At 39.0% G+C, this 14,521-nt stretch overlaps 3 protein-coding genes across 6 annotated transcripts; 2 read left to right on the top strand and 1 right to left on the bottom strand.

Annotated features, from left to right (window-relative positions):
* Positions 1-697: 697 nt before the first annotated feature.
* Positions 698-7,869, bottom strand: LOC143351720 (uncharacterized). 4 transcript variants are annotated; one of them, XM_076783545.1, is made up of 6 exons: positions 5,992-7,869; positions 5,585-5,907; positions 4,349-4,436; positions 3,941-4,275; positions 3,406-3,628; positions 698-2,398 (listed from the first exon to the last, which is right to left on the bottom strand). In XM_076783545.1, exons 4-6 carry the CDS (start codon positions 3,953-3,955, stop codon positions 1,947-1,949), a joined length of 690 nt encoding a protein of 229 aa, XP_076639660.1. In that variant the 5' UTR covers positions 3,956-4,275; positions 4,349-4,436; positions 5,585-5,907; positions 5,992-7,869; the 3' UTR covers positions 698-1,946. The 4 variants fall into 4 exon arrangements, with proteins under 4 accessions (XP_076639660.1, XP_076639663.1, XP_076639661.1 ...); XM_076783548.1 differs by having other exon boundaries at positions 3,941-4,211; positions 5,585-7,869; XM_076783546.1 differs by having other exon boundaries at positions 3,941-4,290; positions 5,585-7,869.
* On the top strand, positions 7,496-10,385 carry LOC143348252 (uncharacterized). Its single transcript, XM_076778267.1, has 4 exons — positions 7,496-7,510; positions 7,635-7,831; positions 8,347-8,587; positions 8,736-10,385. The coding sequence occupies exons 1-4, from the start codon at positions 7,496-7,498 to the stop codon at positions 9,231-9,233; spliced, it is 951 nt and encodes a 316-aa protein (XP_076634382.1). The 3' UTR covers positions 9,234-10,385.
* A 459-nt stretch (positions 10,386-10,844) lies between these two features.
* Positions 10,845-14,409, top strand: LOC143351719 (uncharacterized). The gene is made up of 2 exons (XM_076783544.1): positions 10,845-11,333; positions 11,521-14,409. Exon 2 carries the CDS (start codon positions 11,562-11,564, stop codon positions 13,005-13,007), a length of 1,446 nt encoding a protein of 481 aa, XP_076639659.1. The 5' UTR covers positions 10,845-11,333; positions 11,521-11,561; the 3' UTR covers positions 13,008-14,409.
* The last annotated feature ends 112 nt before the right edge of the window (positions 14,410-14,521 follow it).

A 14,521-nucleotide genomic window follows, 5' to 3' on the forward strand; every position in this document is an offset into this window, starting at 1 on the left:
CTGGCTTACATGATATTTCAAGATCTAGCAAACCGATTTACTTCAAATTTGGAGAGAATATTCAGCAGACACGTCTTTATAGCTGGAACTAGAGATTTAAGAAAATATTGAGTTTTACTATTTTTTTTTGATACACTAAAGACGAAAGAACGATTAACAAATAGAAATTCGAAACTTGAAGCGTCGCCATTTCTTTATTTATCAGGATTTTGACTTCTCCCTAGTTCCTGCTATAACTACAACCTTCCTTATGAAGATACATTGGAGCACCTTTTCCAAAAGAGCCATTAAATAAGAAGTTATGATTCCCACGATTTTTAATATTTTTCCATGAAAAAAATATTGTACGTGCTTATAAGATGAATAAATATATCTACAAAGTCTCGGTGCAAAACAGCCTATCTATCATTAACAAAAAAAATCACAAAAAGGGCCATGAAATTGACAGTCTAGACAGCAATACCTCCTTAATTAAAAAAAAAAAATGAAATTCAGGAAATAAAGCGTTGACATCGAATGTATCTCGCATAGAATAATTACTGTACGAAGAAAAAATTGCTTCGTAACAAATGAATCCGAGACGCGACGATTGTCCTTGCAGCACCGAAGCATAATTACGTCGAATCGTTCAAGTAATAAGACGTATTTAGCGTTCGTTTATGAAAAACTGATAAACTAGACAGTCGACAGTAAATAGTGGAGAATTAGTAAATTGCGAACGATGCATTTCTTAATAATTTATAAACGATTCACTATACATGGCTCTACGTACAAGAAGCTCTCTTTACGAGAGCATCTGACCGTTAAAAATGCAAAGGGTCCGCCATGTTTTTAAGTTGACCTTTATGCTCCAATTGATATAAGTGTTTGCCACACAGAGGCATTTTCAGGTATGACAACTGTACGCCAATCTATTTGCTTGAATTATACGTGCATTGGCGATATGGCATCGTCAAGGACGCACTGTGACCCTATTGGAATGGGTAGTTTGAAACTTATCTAAGTCCGTCGCCTAAAAGGGGAAATGAGGAAGATTACGCTAATATAGTAATTTGTACTTTATCAAAACTGAACAAATTTTTAGAGTGAACTATTTATTTTCTATGGCAGCGTTTACCCAATGGTCCTCGAATCGACGACAATGGATCTCAGAAACTACAGAACCGATTGTCGCGCCTTTACACAGACACCGAGTAAGTGTCACGCCATCGTGTCAACCGGAATTACGTCAATAGCCTCATAACTTTTTCTACGACTTGAGAATGTTGCAAAATTAACGCTGAAAATCGAATTCTAGTTACGTTGGTTCAACCTGTGCATAAAATTCGCTTCGAACAAAACGAAATCCTTTGCTCGGGAATAACAACGTCTGAAAGTAACACGTTCCGTGAAAGATTGGTTAAATTTTGTACAACATGTGAAATTAATTTATTAAATTCATTAGTACAAAATTCTTGGCGGTGCTGATACACAACCTTATACAACTTTTACACGTTAAGGAATACCGTAGAGACTCGTCCACTGACTCAAGGCGACTAATAAAGTAACCATAATCATGTACAACGGTCGGTGGAAGACACTCCCTACAAAACAGACTAGTATCGAAATCGTAAAGAACCGTTTAGGTGCAACATGGAAGCAAGGCAGTTAACCGAGAAAGAACCTAATCCAATCCTGGGCTAATTTGAATCATAATCCCCAGATACACACCCTCAACTCCCAATGGAAAGGAAATATAACCGAGTGGTGGATAACATGGGAGTTAATCAATTTCAGTTAACCGGGGATGGAATACAAGCGTGGCTCGTGACAAGTTCATCATCCCTATTCTGCATGGATAAGCTACGGATCGAATAATGAAAACGTTTCGTTAATAGCGTTTTGACGAGACTCTGTTATAATCTAATTTAATAAGTGCCCAGGTTCGAACTTACAGGGATCCGGGATCAACGTCGCCACTTGAACCAACTGTGGGTTTTGTGGGCATGAATGGCAACCGGTACAGGGTAAGGCTTGGGGACGTGATAGGGCACGCCCACGTGAACGGGGTACGGTCTGTCCACGTGGACCACCTTCTCGTACGGAACAGGGTACGGTTTCGGTACTGCAACGGGAACAGGAACCGGACGATCAACGGGAACGTGAACTGGCCTGTCCACTGGCACCGGCACTGGCCTGTCGACGTGCACCACCCTCTCCACGTGGACGGGATACGGTTTTGGCACCGGAACCGCGACTGGAACGGCAACGGGACGATCTACTGGCACTGGAACGCCCACGTGTTTGGTCACAGGGACTGCCACTGGGAACGGTTGCGGAACCGGGTGCGGCACAGCCACCGGATGCGGGACAGGCACTGGATGCGGAACTGGCTGCGGCACTGGTACCGGAACAGCGGCTGTTGAAACAGAAAACGGTTTTATTTTCGCTGAAATGTGCTTCTAGATATTGGCTGGATTCAATTCAAGAGCTGCGGCGCTGGGGCTTCTACTGGTGGAGGAAGTGAGAAAGATCGTAGGAAGTGAACTCAATTATTGCGGTTTCTAGTAAGTCCTGCCTTGGACGACAGGATATTGGATGGTCGTTCGAGGAGCGTATACAGAGTGTTCGGCCACACCTGGGAAAAATTTTAATGGGGGATTCTAGAGGCTAAAATGAGACGAAAATCAAGAATACCAATTTGTTGATGGAGGCTTTCTTAGAAAGTCATTAACGTTTAAAGTTTCGCCCGTACTGAATTTTTTTCTCGAAAATGCGCAGGATTTCGGGGGTACGTCTATTCACCAAAAATGATTGTAATTGACCCCCACAGCTAACAATATTTTTTTCAGAACGATTTGAAATATTTTAATTTCGTCGAAAAATTTCACTCCTTCTCGAATTTTTTTCTAGAAAATGGGTAGGATTTCGGGGGTATGTCTATTCACCAAAAATAATTGTAATTGCCCCCCGCAACCGAAAATAATTTTTCCAGAACGATTTGAAATTGTTGAATTTAATTGTTAATAACTTTTTAACGAAGCCTCCATCAGCAAATTGGCATTCTTGATTTTCGTCTTATTTTGGCCTCAAGAATCCTCCATTAAAATTTTTCCCAAGGTTGGCCGAACACCCTGTATATGGGAACGGAAGGGTCACTGGAACGCTTGCGAGAAAGACAAGAGCGTGGCCCTCTGGTGGCGAGGACGGGAGGTGACGCCACAAAGCTAACATTTGACTTATTGTTTGGCTCTGATACAAAAGTTCTTTTACCGTTCTAACTGAACAAATAGCTTATAACGGAACGCTATTTTCTAGTGAAGAACCATCCTCTTCCATTGTAAATACTTGTCGATTATTCTTAAAAGAAGCAACAATAGCTCAAGAGCAGAACTTAGGGATGAATTAGTATAAAAATGTACTGACGCGCTGGATGTGCTACAGCCGGAGGAGGTACAACGTCCAAGTGTCCATCGTGAACATGAGCTTCGTAAACAGGCGCCGGTTCAGGTCCAGCGTAGAGAGGTCCAGGTGGCAGGCCATATCCAAGGTTGACCAGACCTCTTTTATCGTGCTTCTTTACAGAGTCATCCTTTCCACGCTTGTCGGTTGTGATTGCTGTACTGGCTACCGCGAGTAGTGACAAAATCTACGAACGAACCGAAGAATATTATTTTTTATCGTTAGAAAAGATACAGCATATAATATTAATTAACAGAAAGCAAGAAAAATTATACTTCGATTAATTTTACATCGCAAATAAGACAATACAACGGAAACTTATTACTATTAATAAAACACAATTCCACTGTAACTTTAAACCGACTATCGAACACTTTCGTCACTAATAATTCACTGATTTACAACACAAATACGGCGTAATATAAAATAGAAAAAAACAAGAAACAGAATTTAAAAAAGATAAGGAAACGAAAATAAAGCGACAGAAAAAAAAGTGTACCAGAAGAAACTTCATGATTGCTTAAAGGGAGGCTCCTAGGTGCCACTGACGGCGCCGAAAGAAAAACTGAGTTTGCTCGGCACCGGTGACCCCCATAAGTATTTATAGGGCATCAGCTGGTGACACATCACAGTAGGAAGAACCAACGTCGTTGTCTTGATCGAGCTCAATGGACTTTCGCTGCTACCAATCCTGGGCGATGGCCAAATGGCGGTCACGCTTTTCTTTCGTCCGTCGATGGAAGACGGATCGCGGGGTAGAAGGGCTGCCGCTAGAGACAATGAGGGAACATCGTTGTTAGCGAGCCTGTAACGGCGGTACCGCGTCTTCGTGATCTAGAGATAGGCACGCTAGCGACAGAGTGAAAATTGTCTACGTGAAAATTCAAATTAATAGGAGCAACGATACCTTCCGTTCGTGACAGGCGTCCATATAAGTCGTTCTTAATGTGGCGCTGACGGGCCTCGTTATCTTCTATATCCCGACGGAAGCGTGGCTGCAACAAAGCCGGAGAATACTAATGCTGCGTTTGCGTAAGCGTTTCGAACGCGTGGAGCAGGCTTGTCGAACACGCGGCCCGATCTAATAGATTCTGCGGCTCCCTTCGTCCTTTTCTTATTTCATTTTCATCATTATCATTAACGCTTTGACGACCGTCCGCCATTTGCTAAACTTGTTCGCTGAAACGTGGCTTTACTTGAACTTCTGCGACTCATAGAACGTGGGGACTAATAACGTGAAATTTCTTAAACAGGACTTGTCTCTGGGGTACTAAAACTAATATTGCTTCAGGAATTAAGGGGTTAGGTAACTCTAAAATTTTGATAAATTCGATATTTTGTTTGTTGGCTTAAATAATAGTTTGAAGCCTTAAAATCATTATTCAAAAGGTCCCAGTGTCGGAACAATGTTTTTGCTGAAAATTTAGAGCCTCGAACAATGGCGTATATCTGCTTATATCTGCGTATATCAAACTTTAATACTAGATACCGAAAGGAGTAAAGAAAGAGATGCTCAATAAGTATACGTAGACGCTAAAATAAATGCTTTCGATACAAAATCTATTTACGTATTTACAAGCATTCGATATCTTACAATGGTATGAATAATAATTATAGGTTCAATGAATCTTTCATAACATCTCCATAAGAAACAGATTCCGAAGCATTGTTAACCATGTGTTTCAATAGCGATGTTAATAAGCTACCCTAATCAATATGTATCAGACGAGGTAAACCTATGCAACCTAATCTGATGCAACCTAACCTTGTAAGGACATAAACATCTATGTTTTTACCAAGTTTGTTAGTACTCCAAACAAATTCATGTTATTACCACGGCTGTTTGCCAAATTACATAACCTATTTGGTAAAAATGTTTGTAATAATGTTGTGCTGGCAACAGCGTAATCAGAATTTTGTACCTAATAACTTGGAGATAGGGGGAAAGAAATGATGGTATTCGATTGTCGATTACCTATGCTTTTAACAACGAAGAAACGTCCGCCATGATCACTTGCATAGCGAAGCTCGCGAGCGATAAAATGGACGACGATTCTTCGTCGAATTGGACACGATTCATGTCACGATCTAGACCTAGACTATGGCGACGCATTCTTCGTATATGTAACGTCAATGTACATACAGTCTTTACTCGGCTAACGAGATCAACGAAACCGGCCACGGTGTTTCTTGCACCAGGGACACCAGTCGGTTTCCGCATTGGCCGCATCCGCGAACTTTCCTAACTTTCATTTTCTAATACGTACGAGCTACTTCTAATACCGGCCACTACGCGCCATTCATAATTCATCGTTATATTCACCGGTGATTCCATAACACGCTCGAACGCGTGCGTATGTACGTACCCTATGCCACAATTACGAAATATGAGGGTCAAGTTGGACGTCAGGCTTCAATTCATTCTTAACCGCTTCAATCGCAGGCTATTCTTTATCGGTGCTCCGTCTACGAAACGCGACGTTTTCCTCTTTATTTCAATTCTTAACGATACGTAGGTTTAGATTTGGATAATACTAAGTTCAACCCTACTTCCGTGCCGGAACATCGAGAGCACAGCAGCGGTGGTCCCGCCATTGTTAAGGTTATGTAGGATCCCGAACTTCGGGTCGGGACGGCAAACTTCGGGCGAGATCGGACGAGATCTCGATACTCTCGTTTTGGGCGGAATTTCGAAAGTTTCGAAACTTAAAAAACTCTAATTTTCTATAAAAATATTAAAGTCGAGGACAGTCTTGATGGGATAGTAACTTATACTTGCTTGAAAAATTCTCGCGCGCTTTTGCTTCATAGTACGTGCCCGGAACGACGAAAGAATAATTAAAACGAAAATGGGCCAGTGGTACGCGTGTGGCTATCCAGTCCATGAAATATTTTATCAACTTGCATCGATTATTTTCTAACGCATGAAACTACAATAATCTCTTGTGTAAAACGTTTCTAAAATATTTACAAGTCAGAAACACGCGTTAAAAAAAACTACACAAAATTGAATTATCACTTAAGCTTTTCCGCCTTACTTTGGCATGAGTAATCAACCCCTAAAAGATTGCTTGACCGTAGATGAACACCTGTACGTTTGCCTCGTTTAAATACACGAAGTTTGGAGACCGGTTGTGCACAATCGAAATTTTGCAGTATTTATATTTTAGAAACTATAACAAGTTTCTTTTCAGTTTATGCCCTTAAAAAACGCTTCGCAAGGATGTGCGTCATACTTTCTTAAGTACGTCTGCTTACAACTGCGAATGTTCTTATAACAAGCCTGGGAAAGTCAATAGATAGATGCACATATACATAACGCCTCGAAAATAAAACATAAGTGAGCATAACATACAACAAAGAACGCTCTATGCCATCTTAGGTTACACTCCCGATGGTAGTTTGACATTTATCCATTATCGATCATTCGTAAAACGGTTCAAAACGTTAGCACAGAAAGTCAGAAGCTAAATCTTACGACCCTTCTATAATAATTATTTACCACCGCATATTTTCCTCGAGGATAATAAAAATTCCCATGGTTCCGTACACCTGGCATTCAACTTCCTCTTTAATTATAAGAAATTCCTGTTTAAAACGGGTAATCTTGAACAAGGATATGCGCTCTAATTGAAGAAAATTTTTTAGAATGTTCCATGGGGAACAACTTAGGAAATACTGGCGCATAGGTAACAGGATTGGCTAACAATTATTATCACGATTACATCATAAATGAATTGCCAAAGGAATAGAAACATAATTATCAATCACTAAACGACTTTGTCTAAGACACGAAGCATAAGAGCATTACATGCACGGTGTCAAGTATGGTATAAAACATGAACCAGATTCGTTGGAGCTCCTGACAACTTTCTTCTCCGGAAACGTTGAACTTGTCTATTGACTAGGCCTTGATTCCCAGTTCCTGATCCCATCAAAGACCGGAACCTGACCCGAACCTCCATCCAGATCCGTCGATCCGTCTACTTACAGCAAATATATAAAGCTACCGTTTTCTCGATCATGGGAACAGTCCCTTCGCAACGAGAGAACAATGTCTATGATCCCGGTAAGAGGCGTAAATAAGACGTAGTCGCAGTGTCTTGAATCATTTCGTTCATTCTAAAGTGTTCATATAATTCGTGCGCTCCAAGAATCTCCGGATCATTTTAACGTTCGACGTTTTGCACTAGCTGTTCCTGATACTATTCTGTGGTTTCGCACTGTCCGCGGAAACAGAGGAATCGAAGCAAAGCAAACGGGGCATTCTCGATTCCGGCGGATGGGTCGGTATACCAAATCCATATGGATACGGGCATGGACACCCATGGGCAACGGGACAACCTTGGAAAGGACTCAAATACCCTCCTTTTGATTTGGGGCACGGAGGGTAATAGTACAATATTCTTAAACTTTATTTCTTGCGTACTCTTCATAACATCTATTTTTACATTATTTTTTTATGGTCTTTAAGTGTTCTATTACACAAGATCGAAACCTGAAGACAATATACAAATTAACGAGCAACGCGAATTTATTTTCAACGTTGCATCTATCGAGGTTTCACGTGTAAACAATCATTTTTACGGTATACTTATGTTGTATTTTTTTATGGTCCTTGGGGGTTGCATTGCACAAGATCGAAACCTGGAAACAATATACAGATTAACGAGCAACGCGAATTTATTTTCAACGTTGCATCTATCGAGGTTTCACTTGTAAACAATCATTTTTACGGTATACTTATGTTGTATTTTTTTATGATCCTTGGAGGATGCATTGCACAAGATCGAAACCTGAAAACAATGTACAAATTAATGAGCAACGCGATTTTATTTTCAACGTTGCATCTATCGAGGTTTCACGTGTAAACAATAATTTTTACGGTATACTTATGTGTGATAGATTATATGGCGGTCTATCGTACGGTAGAGCACCAGCTATTCCTTTCACGTTCGGAAGGACTGATTTGTTGAAGACATTTCCGGTGTACATAACAAAACACGTGGTCCTAGAGAAGCCAGTGCCCGTTCCTGCGCCGGTTTACATCGAGAAACCGTACCACGTGCCCGTGGAAAAAGTGATCACTGTACCGATCGAGAAGATCATACATAAACCAATTCCTGTTCCTGTTCCGGTGCCAGAGGTAAGGAATAATCAATCAATTCGTATATCGATATATCGTATGTGGCAACGAAAACGCCTCGAGTGTCGGACGATTTCTCGACTCGCTTTCATAGACGGAATGCGATACATCGAAAGTTGTAAACGATCGAATATCGTTTGTCCTCCAGGCGATACCGATACCGATAGAACGACCGGTGCCGATACCAGTGAAGCACCCTGTGGCGGTACCGGTGCAGCAACCGTATCCAGTCCCGGTGAAGCAAGGATTTCCAGTACCGGTTCCGGTACCATTTCCGGTTGCTGTGCCCCCACCACTATCCGTCTACGGTCCTGGACCGCTTCCTGGTGGTTACTACGGTCGAGGTTATGGCCCCGGTCAGTTCTATCCGCCGTTCCACGGTCCACCGTTCCCGGGACACTTCGTTCACGGATTTGCTGGCGGTTTCGAGCACGGATTTGGCGGTCACGACTTTGGCCATGGTCATGGCCACGGTTTTGGACACGCACATGGACCTATACACGGGCATGGACACGAATACGGACACGGACACGGACACGGTTACGGTTACAGTTATCCAATTGGCCCGTATGCCCCCTTCCACGGTCACGGATTCGGTCACGGTCACGGTCATGGACACGATCACAAGAAACGAAGCGAAAATTGAAAGTAAGTCTCGCAGTGCAGAGATACGCTCTCCCCGCAAGAAGGTAACCTTGAACTTTCAACTATTCGAGCGTGGTGCCTCGAACACTGAACTTTGTACCGTTGTTTACAATTTATTTGAACCCCTCGAGCCAGCATTTGTTCCGCGATTGTCATCGAACACCGTAGCACTCGATCGTGCACGTTGTCGAAAATTAATTTCTTTAAAGCTATTAAAGATGCGAGCTTGAATCTCAACCAACGATCAGATATGTCGATTTATTAAAATTGAGCCGCTGGGACGACGGATTGTAAGTTGACTGCTAATTTTATGCACTTACAACGTACGTAAATATGAAGAAACATAGGTATACTAAACTTATGCACGTGTTCCTTTTAAACATTTTAATTCACTCGGAAAGTAACTGGAATTTTAAAATCTTACCTTTTAAGCAACTTCCAATCGATGACGTTACAGACGAACATCTCCCAACGTAATTTTATCATTATTATGAGATATTACGAAATATAACCTGCAAACATTTTCCATGTTTCTCATAATAGCGTGCACCGTAATTGCATAAAATCCGCAATCTAGTCATAAGGAATAAACAATAAGGAATTCGCGATTAACTGCTTCAAGATCACGACAAACGAGTAAACTATTGACGATACGTTCAATTCTTTTCTGACAATCGAACTTAATGAAAACACGACAAGTATAATTTTGTAACGTTTTGGATGAAACATACGTGCCGCGTTTACTAGATATCTTGAACTAACAGTGATCTTTACACTTCAATAATAAATGTATTCCAAAAACATAACGATATACAAACTATTCGCACCGGCTTACACAACGTAACTAAGAAGTTTGGGATTCTCACGATAGGTGGAAACCCTATACCTTGTCTCCTTTCGGGGAAGATCGACACCTGTCGGATGCCGTCTCAAACATAATTACAATTATCAGAATATATTTCTCAAAGATTCTTGAAAAAGCGTCTCAAACGATATTTTTATCTAAAACATCAGGTGAAAGCACCCTCGAAACTGAATCTAATATTTGATAGACAATTCGTATGCTGTATGAAAGTAATATAATACTGGAAATACTAAAAGTTATGGCCCTTGAATTTAGCATTCTACTATTCATACGTATTCATACTATTTCTAGCTCAATAATGAAAGCATTATTGTGTAAACCGTGTGTAGAAATTTTTGTAATTGATTTTTCGATGCATCGATAAGTGGAGCGCAAAGAATTGACAAAAATAAGTGGGTCATCGAACTTGAAATCCGTTGTTACTATTGTTTATTTAATAATCTCTATGTTAAGTTTTGTATATTGTACCAAGTTAAGTATGCTAAGTGTTACGTTTGTTATCCTTCTTATTTAAAAACCCTTAAATATGTATACATGTTTAACGTAAAAATAAAAATACATATTTGAAACAGTAATTTCGTGTACCGATTTCATAATTATATTTTACTAGATTTCGACTGCAAATACTAAAAATATTTTAATTGCACGTACATGTTCTCATAAATCGCTGATCTCCTCTATGGTTCTCTATCTGTATACAGTTATACACCTTATTCCTTGTGAAAGCGTTTCTCAACCTTACGTTGGACGCATCAGGCAGACCTTTCGTATCATATTTCGTTGTAATATAATATATTCTCCGCTCCGAAAAGAACAAGCTACATAAACACAAATGGTTTTTGACTTGTAAACAGATTTTTGAAATATTTTACATTGTCTCTGTTATCGCGTACAAATTATACAAGTAACTTACAAGAATTCATAATCAAGAAGTTGAGAGATACATTTCATGTCATCGAAGACAGGTCATCCGGTTAGACGTGCTCCGAAACATTCTGTTAATTTTGTGCAGTCAGAGAACAGCTGATCAAAGTTATTCGAGTGTAAATAATAATGGATATTTTGAGAATGACGAATTTCATGCAACGTTTGGATCAATGAGTGACAAATCCTTGTCTTCGCATATATTTCTTTCACCCACCTACCGATGCGTCTTTAAAGAATTCTAACCAGATACAAATCAATGTTTGCACCGCAAAGAACATCGTGAGGAGGAGCCGGATTAAATGTCCACCTGTGAGTATACTTTATCCGCACGATCACAGGCATCAATTATTCAACGAATTAGTATAGTTATAGTTTATTTACGATGAAGCGTAACGAACGAAGATGCGACGAACAAGTGAAAGCGAGGTTATGTTTCACCCAAGTTCCCTTGTAAACATTCCGTCGTCTTCGTAACGTTCTGTCTTCTATGTTACAGCAATCATTTGAACAGGGCACAGAACTTCCACAAAATATAAAATGTTAACGTTAGAGAACATGGAGTGCAAAGACTTCTCGAAAGGCACAATGGAAGATGAAGAAACATCCAAGGAAAGAAACAGCAAAGAAAGTTACGAAAAGGACAAATATCCAGTAACGAATGAACATATGCTACAGACAGATTCGCTTTCCACGGAAGTGGATGATAACAATGACATTGAATCTCAACGGGACAACCCATCCGAGCTTTCATCTATTGAAAATAACTCCAAGACTAGTAACGAAGCCACCATCAGCGATTGGGAGGATATGGAACCTAAATCTCCTCTTTCATACGTTCCTTCCACGCCTAATAAAGAATTTATAATAATAACACACTTGGAATCAGACGAGGAATTTATAACAGATGAAGTACCTGCTGCACATTCCTTTTCTAACAAAAAGGCTAAATCTCGGCATCGGTCTAAACGACGTAACAAAGTACTGTTCTTAAGGAAACTGCTACCGAAACATGAGCCAATAATCGAGATAAAAGAGGAAGAACATTCGATTATTTCCACCAACGAACATACGTCAACCATCGATGAAATAAATTACGAGGAGTCGTCTATAAACGAGGAAGATATTGCTGATTTCGAAGATGTTCGCTGGTTACCAATTTTTAGAACTTTGCCCTTGTTTTATACAGAAGAGGGTAAACCTTATTTAAAATGTTCTGCGTGCGGCGCAGTATTCTTTACTTCGAACTCATTCCAAACACATTTGCACACTCACATGTACCAGGATGAGGATTCGTTTGTGTGCTCCTTTTGTAATTACACAAACACCGAGCCCGGAATGTTATTCAATCATTTATCCAAACATCAAAATCAATGTGAATTTTGTAATCAAAATTTATTGCTCAAACATAATTTTGAGAAACATTGGAAAGCACAGGGATCAAATTTTAGTGTCAAAAGAGATCATCAAGGTAGATTTATATGTTCTCTCTGCAAATTAGTATTCGACTCGTTACCGCAGTTAGAGAAGCATTGGTTGAAACATGCTTGTAACAGAGAAAGAACTTATCAATGTAAGGAATGTAGTGGACTATACGACAGCATAGAAACACTGAATAATCACAAATGCATGAAGTGTCCTGTTTGTGGTAAATTTTATGATAGCTTACATCGATTAAAAACACATACAGTATGGGCAAAGCATACTTTAAAATGTCCAATTTGTTCTTACGATTTCATTCTGGCCATAGACCACGAGAAACACGTAGCGTTACATAGACAAACGTATATTTCTGTAGAAGATCATCTGCACTGTTTGCAGGCGGTAGATGGAAAGACATTCCAGTGTAATCTTTGTGACAAAATATTTTACGCCTTACCTTCTCTCGTACTGCATCTCGAAACAGATCATGACATTAAAAATGTTAAAATAAATGACGAAGAAGAAGAGGATGGATCTATCAACGAAATAGGGCTTGGAGTCTGAAAATAATGTTAGCGGATACAGTAACATAAATCTATAAAAAGATAAAATCGAATTCCAAAATACGCTGTGAATTTAAGATAATATTCCAAAAGGTAATTCCAGCTGGTGTAGGAAACCTAAATAGAAAAAAAAAAAAAATGAAATGTAAAAGATCTGAAATTAATCGTAAAATATTACTCGTAATGATGAGATGTGCCGTTGCTAACGATCAGTCACTTTGTAGCGTATACTAAATACGATTAAACGCGACTGGCGATAAATAACATAAATTATTGGTAAGAACATGTATTAAACATTATCTGATCAAAAAGTTCTGAAATAAACTGTATTACAGTTTGACCTCACTCAACAGAAGGATGAACATGTACATGTATATTTTTTTAGCAATCATATAAGATACAGAATATCGCTCATTCATCCAGTTACTAATATTGTCATGGAATCGATAATATCGTTATAAGAATATACCTAAGAATTTCATACAATTTCTCTACATATAGAACTTTTTGGATCAGATAGCAAGATAATTTTCTAGCGATTCGTCAAAAGTAATGTAATCACATCATACATTTTCTGTGTTTTATATTAGAGGAAAATGTAGTGTTAAGTTAACGTAACATTTGTATTTAACTGTATCATGTCTGCCCCAATGTATTGAAAAAGCAATACATAGAGCTATCAGTCCTGCTGTAGCACCATCTAATTTATTATTCTATGTCATTACTCTTTATTATATTCGACTGAAATGATTTGCGTTTTTACGTAGATACATCGTCATAATATAGTCATCATATTCATATAAGCGCATTTTTTTTTTTTTAAATCATCGCTTACAATTTTGGGGGTAAACATGATACGACGCAACTTTAATGGCTGGGAAATATCTGGAACTCGCTGCTTATCTTACTTTTATGTGTACTATTAGAATTCGAGTTATACATATATATATGTATGTATATATATATATGTATATATTGATAAATCTTACGGCGTATAATTGTTTGTAAGTCTGATTTCGTAGGCCTGTGTAATATCGCACAATAGCTTACATAAAGAATTAGATCTCTTATCTATTCTCTTTGAAAAATAAATATTCATGAATAATAACATTTCATTTGTACATTTTTTTTTTTTTTTTTTTTTTTTTATCAAAGCTGAAATAAATGTATTATATTTGTCAAGTCTTGTAATCAGAGATTGGAACTTGATCAGCACACCGACTGGAAATACGGTTTGACAAGAAATATTAATGTGATAGATAAACGTGGTTTATATTTTTTAAAGTTCTCATCTCTCGAAAACAAGAATCGAGATACTTTGGAACACGCAATTACTTTACATTGCATTGTATAGTTGTTAATACACACATATATGTATATATATAGTCTTCAATGTTTATACACTTCAGTATACTTTACACCATTGCTCCCTTGATCTGCCAGTGATCCGCCTGCCCCCATACGTCTTTGTTAAATTTTTGTTTCTCTCAAATCCGCGTAAACTCAAAGCGAGAA

This window comes from Colletes latitarsis, chromosome 2, assembly GCF_051014445.1.
Source record: "Colletes latitarsis isolate SP2378_abdomen chromosome 2, iyColLati1, whole genome shotgun sequence".
Taxonomy (NCBI): Eukaryota; Metazoa; Arthropoda; class Insecta; order Hymenoptera; family Colletidae; genus Colletes; species Colletes latitarsis.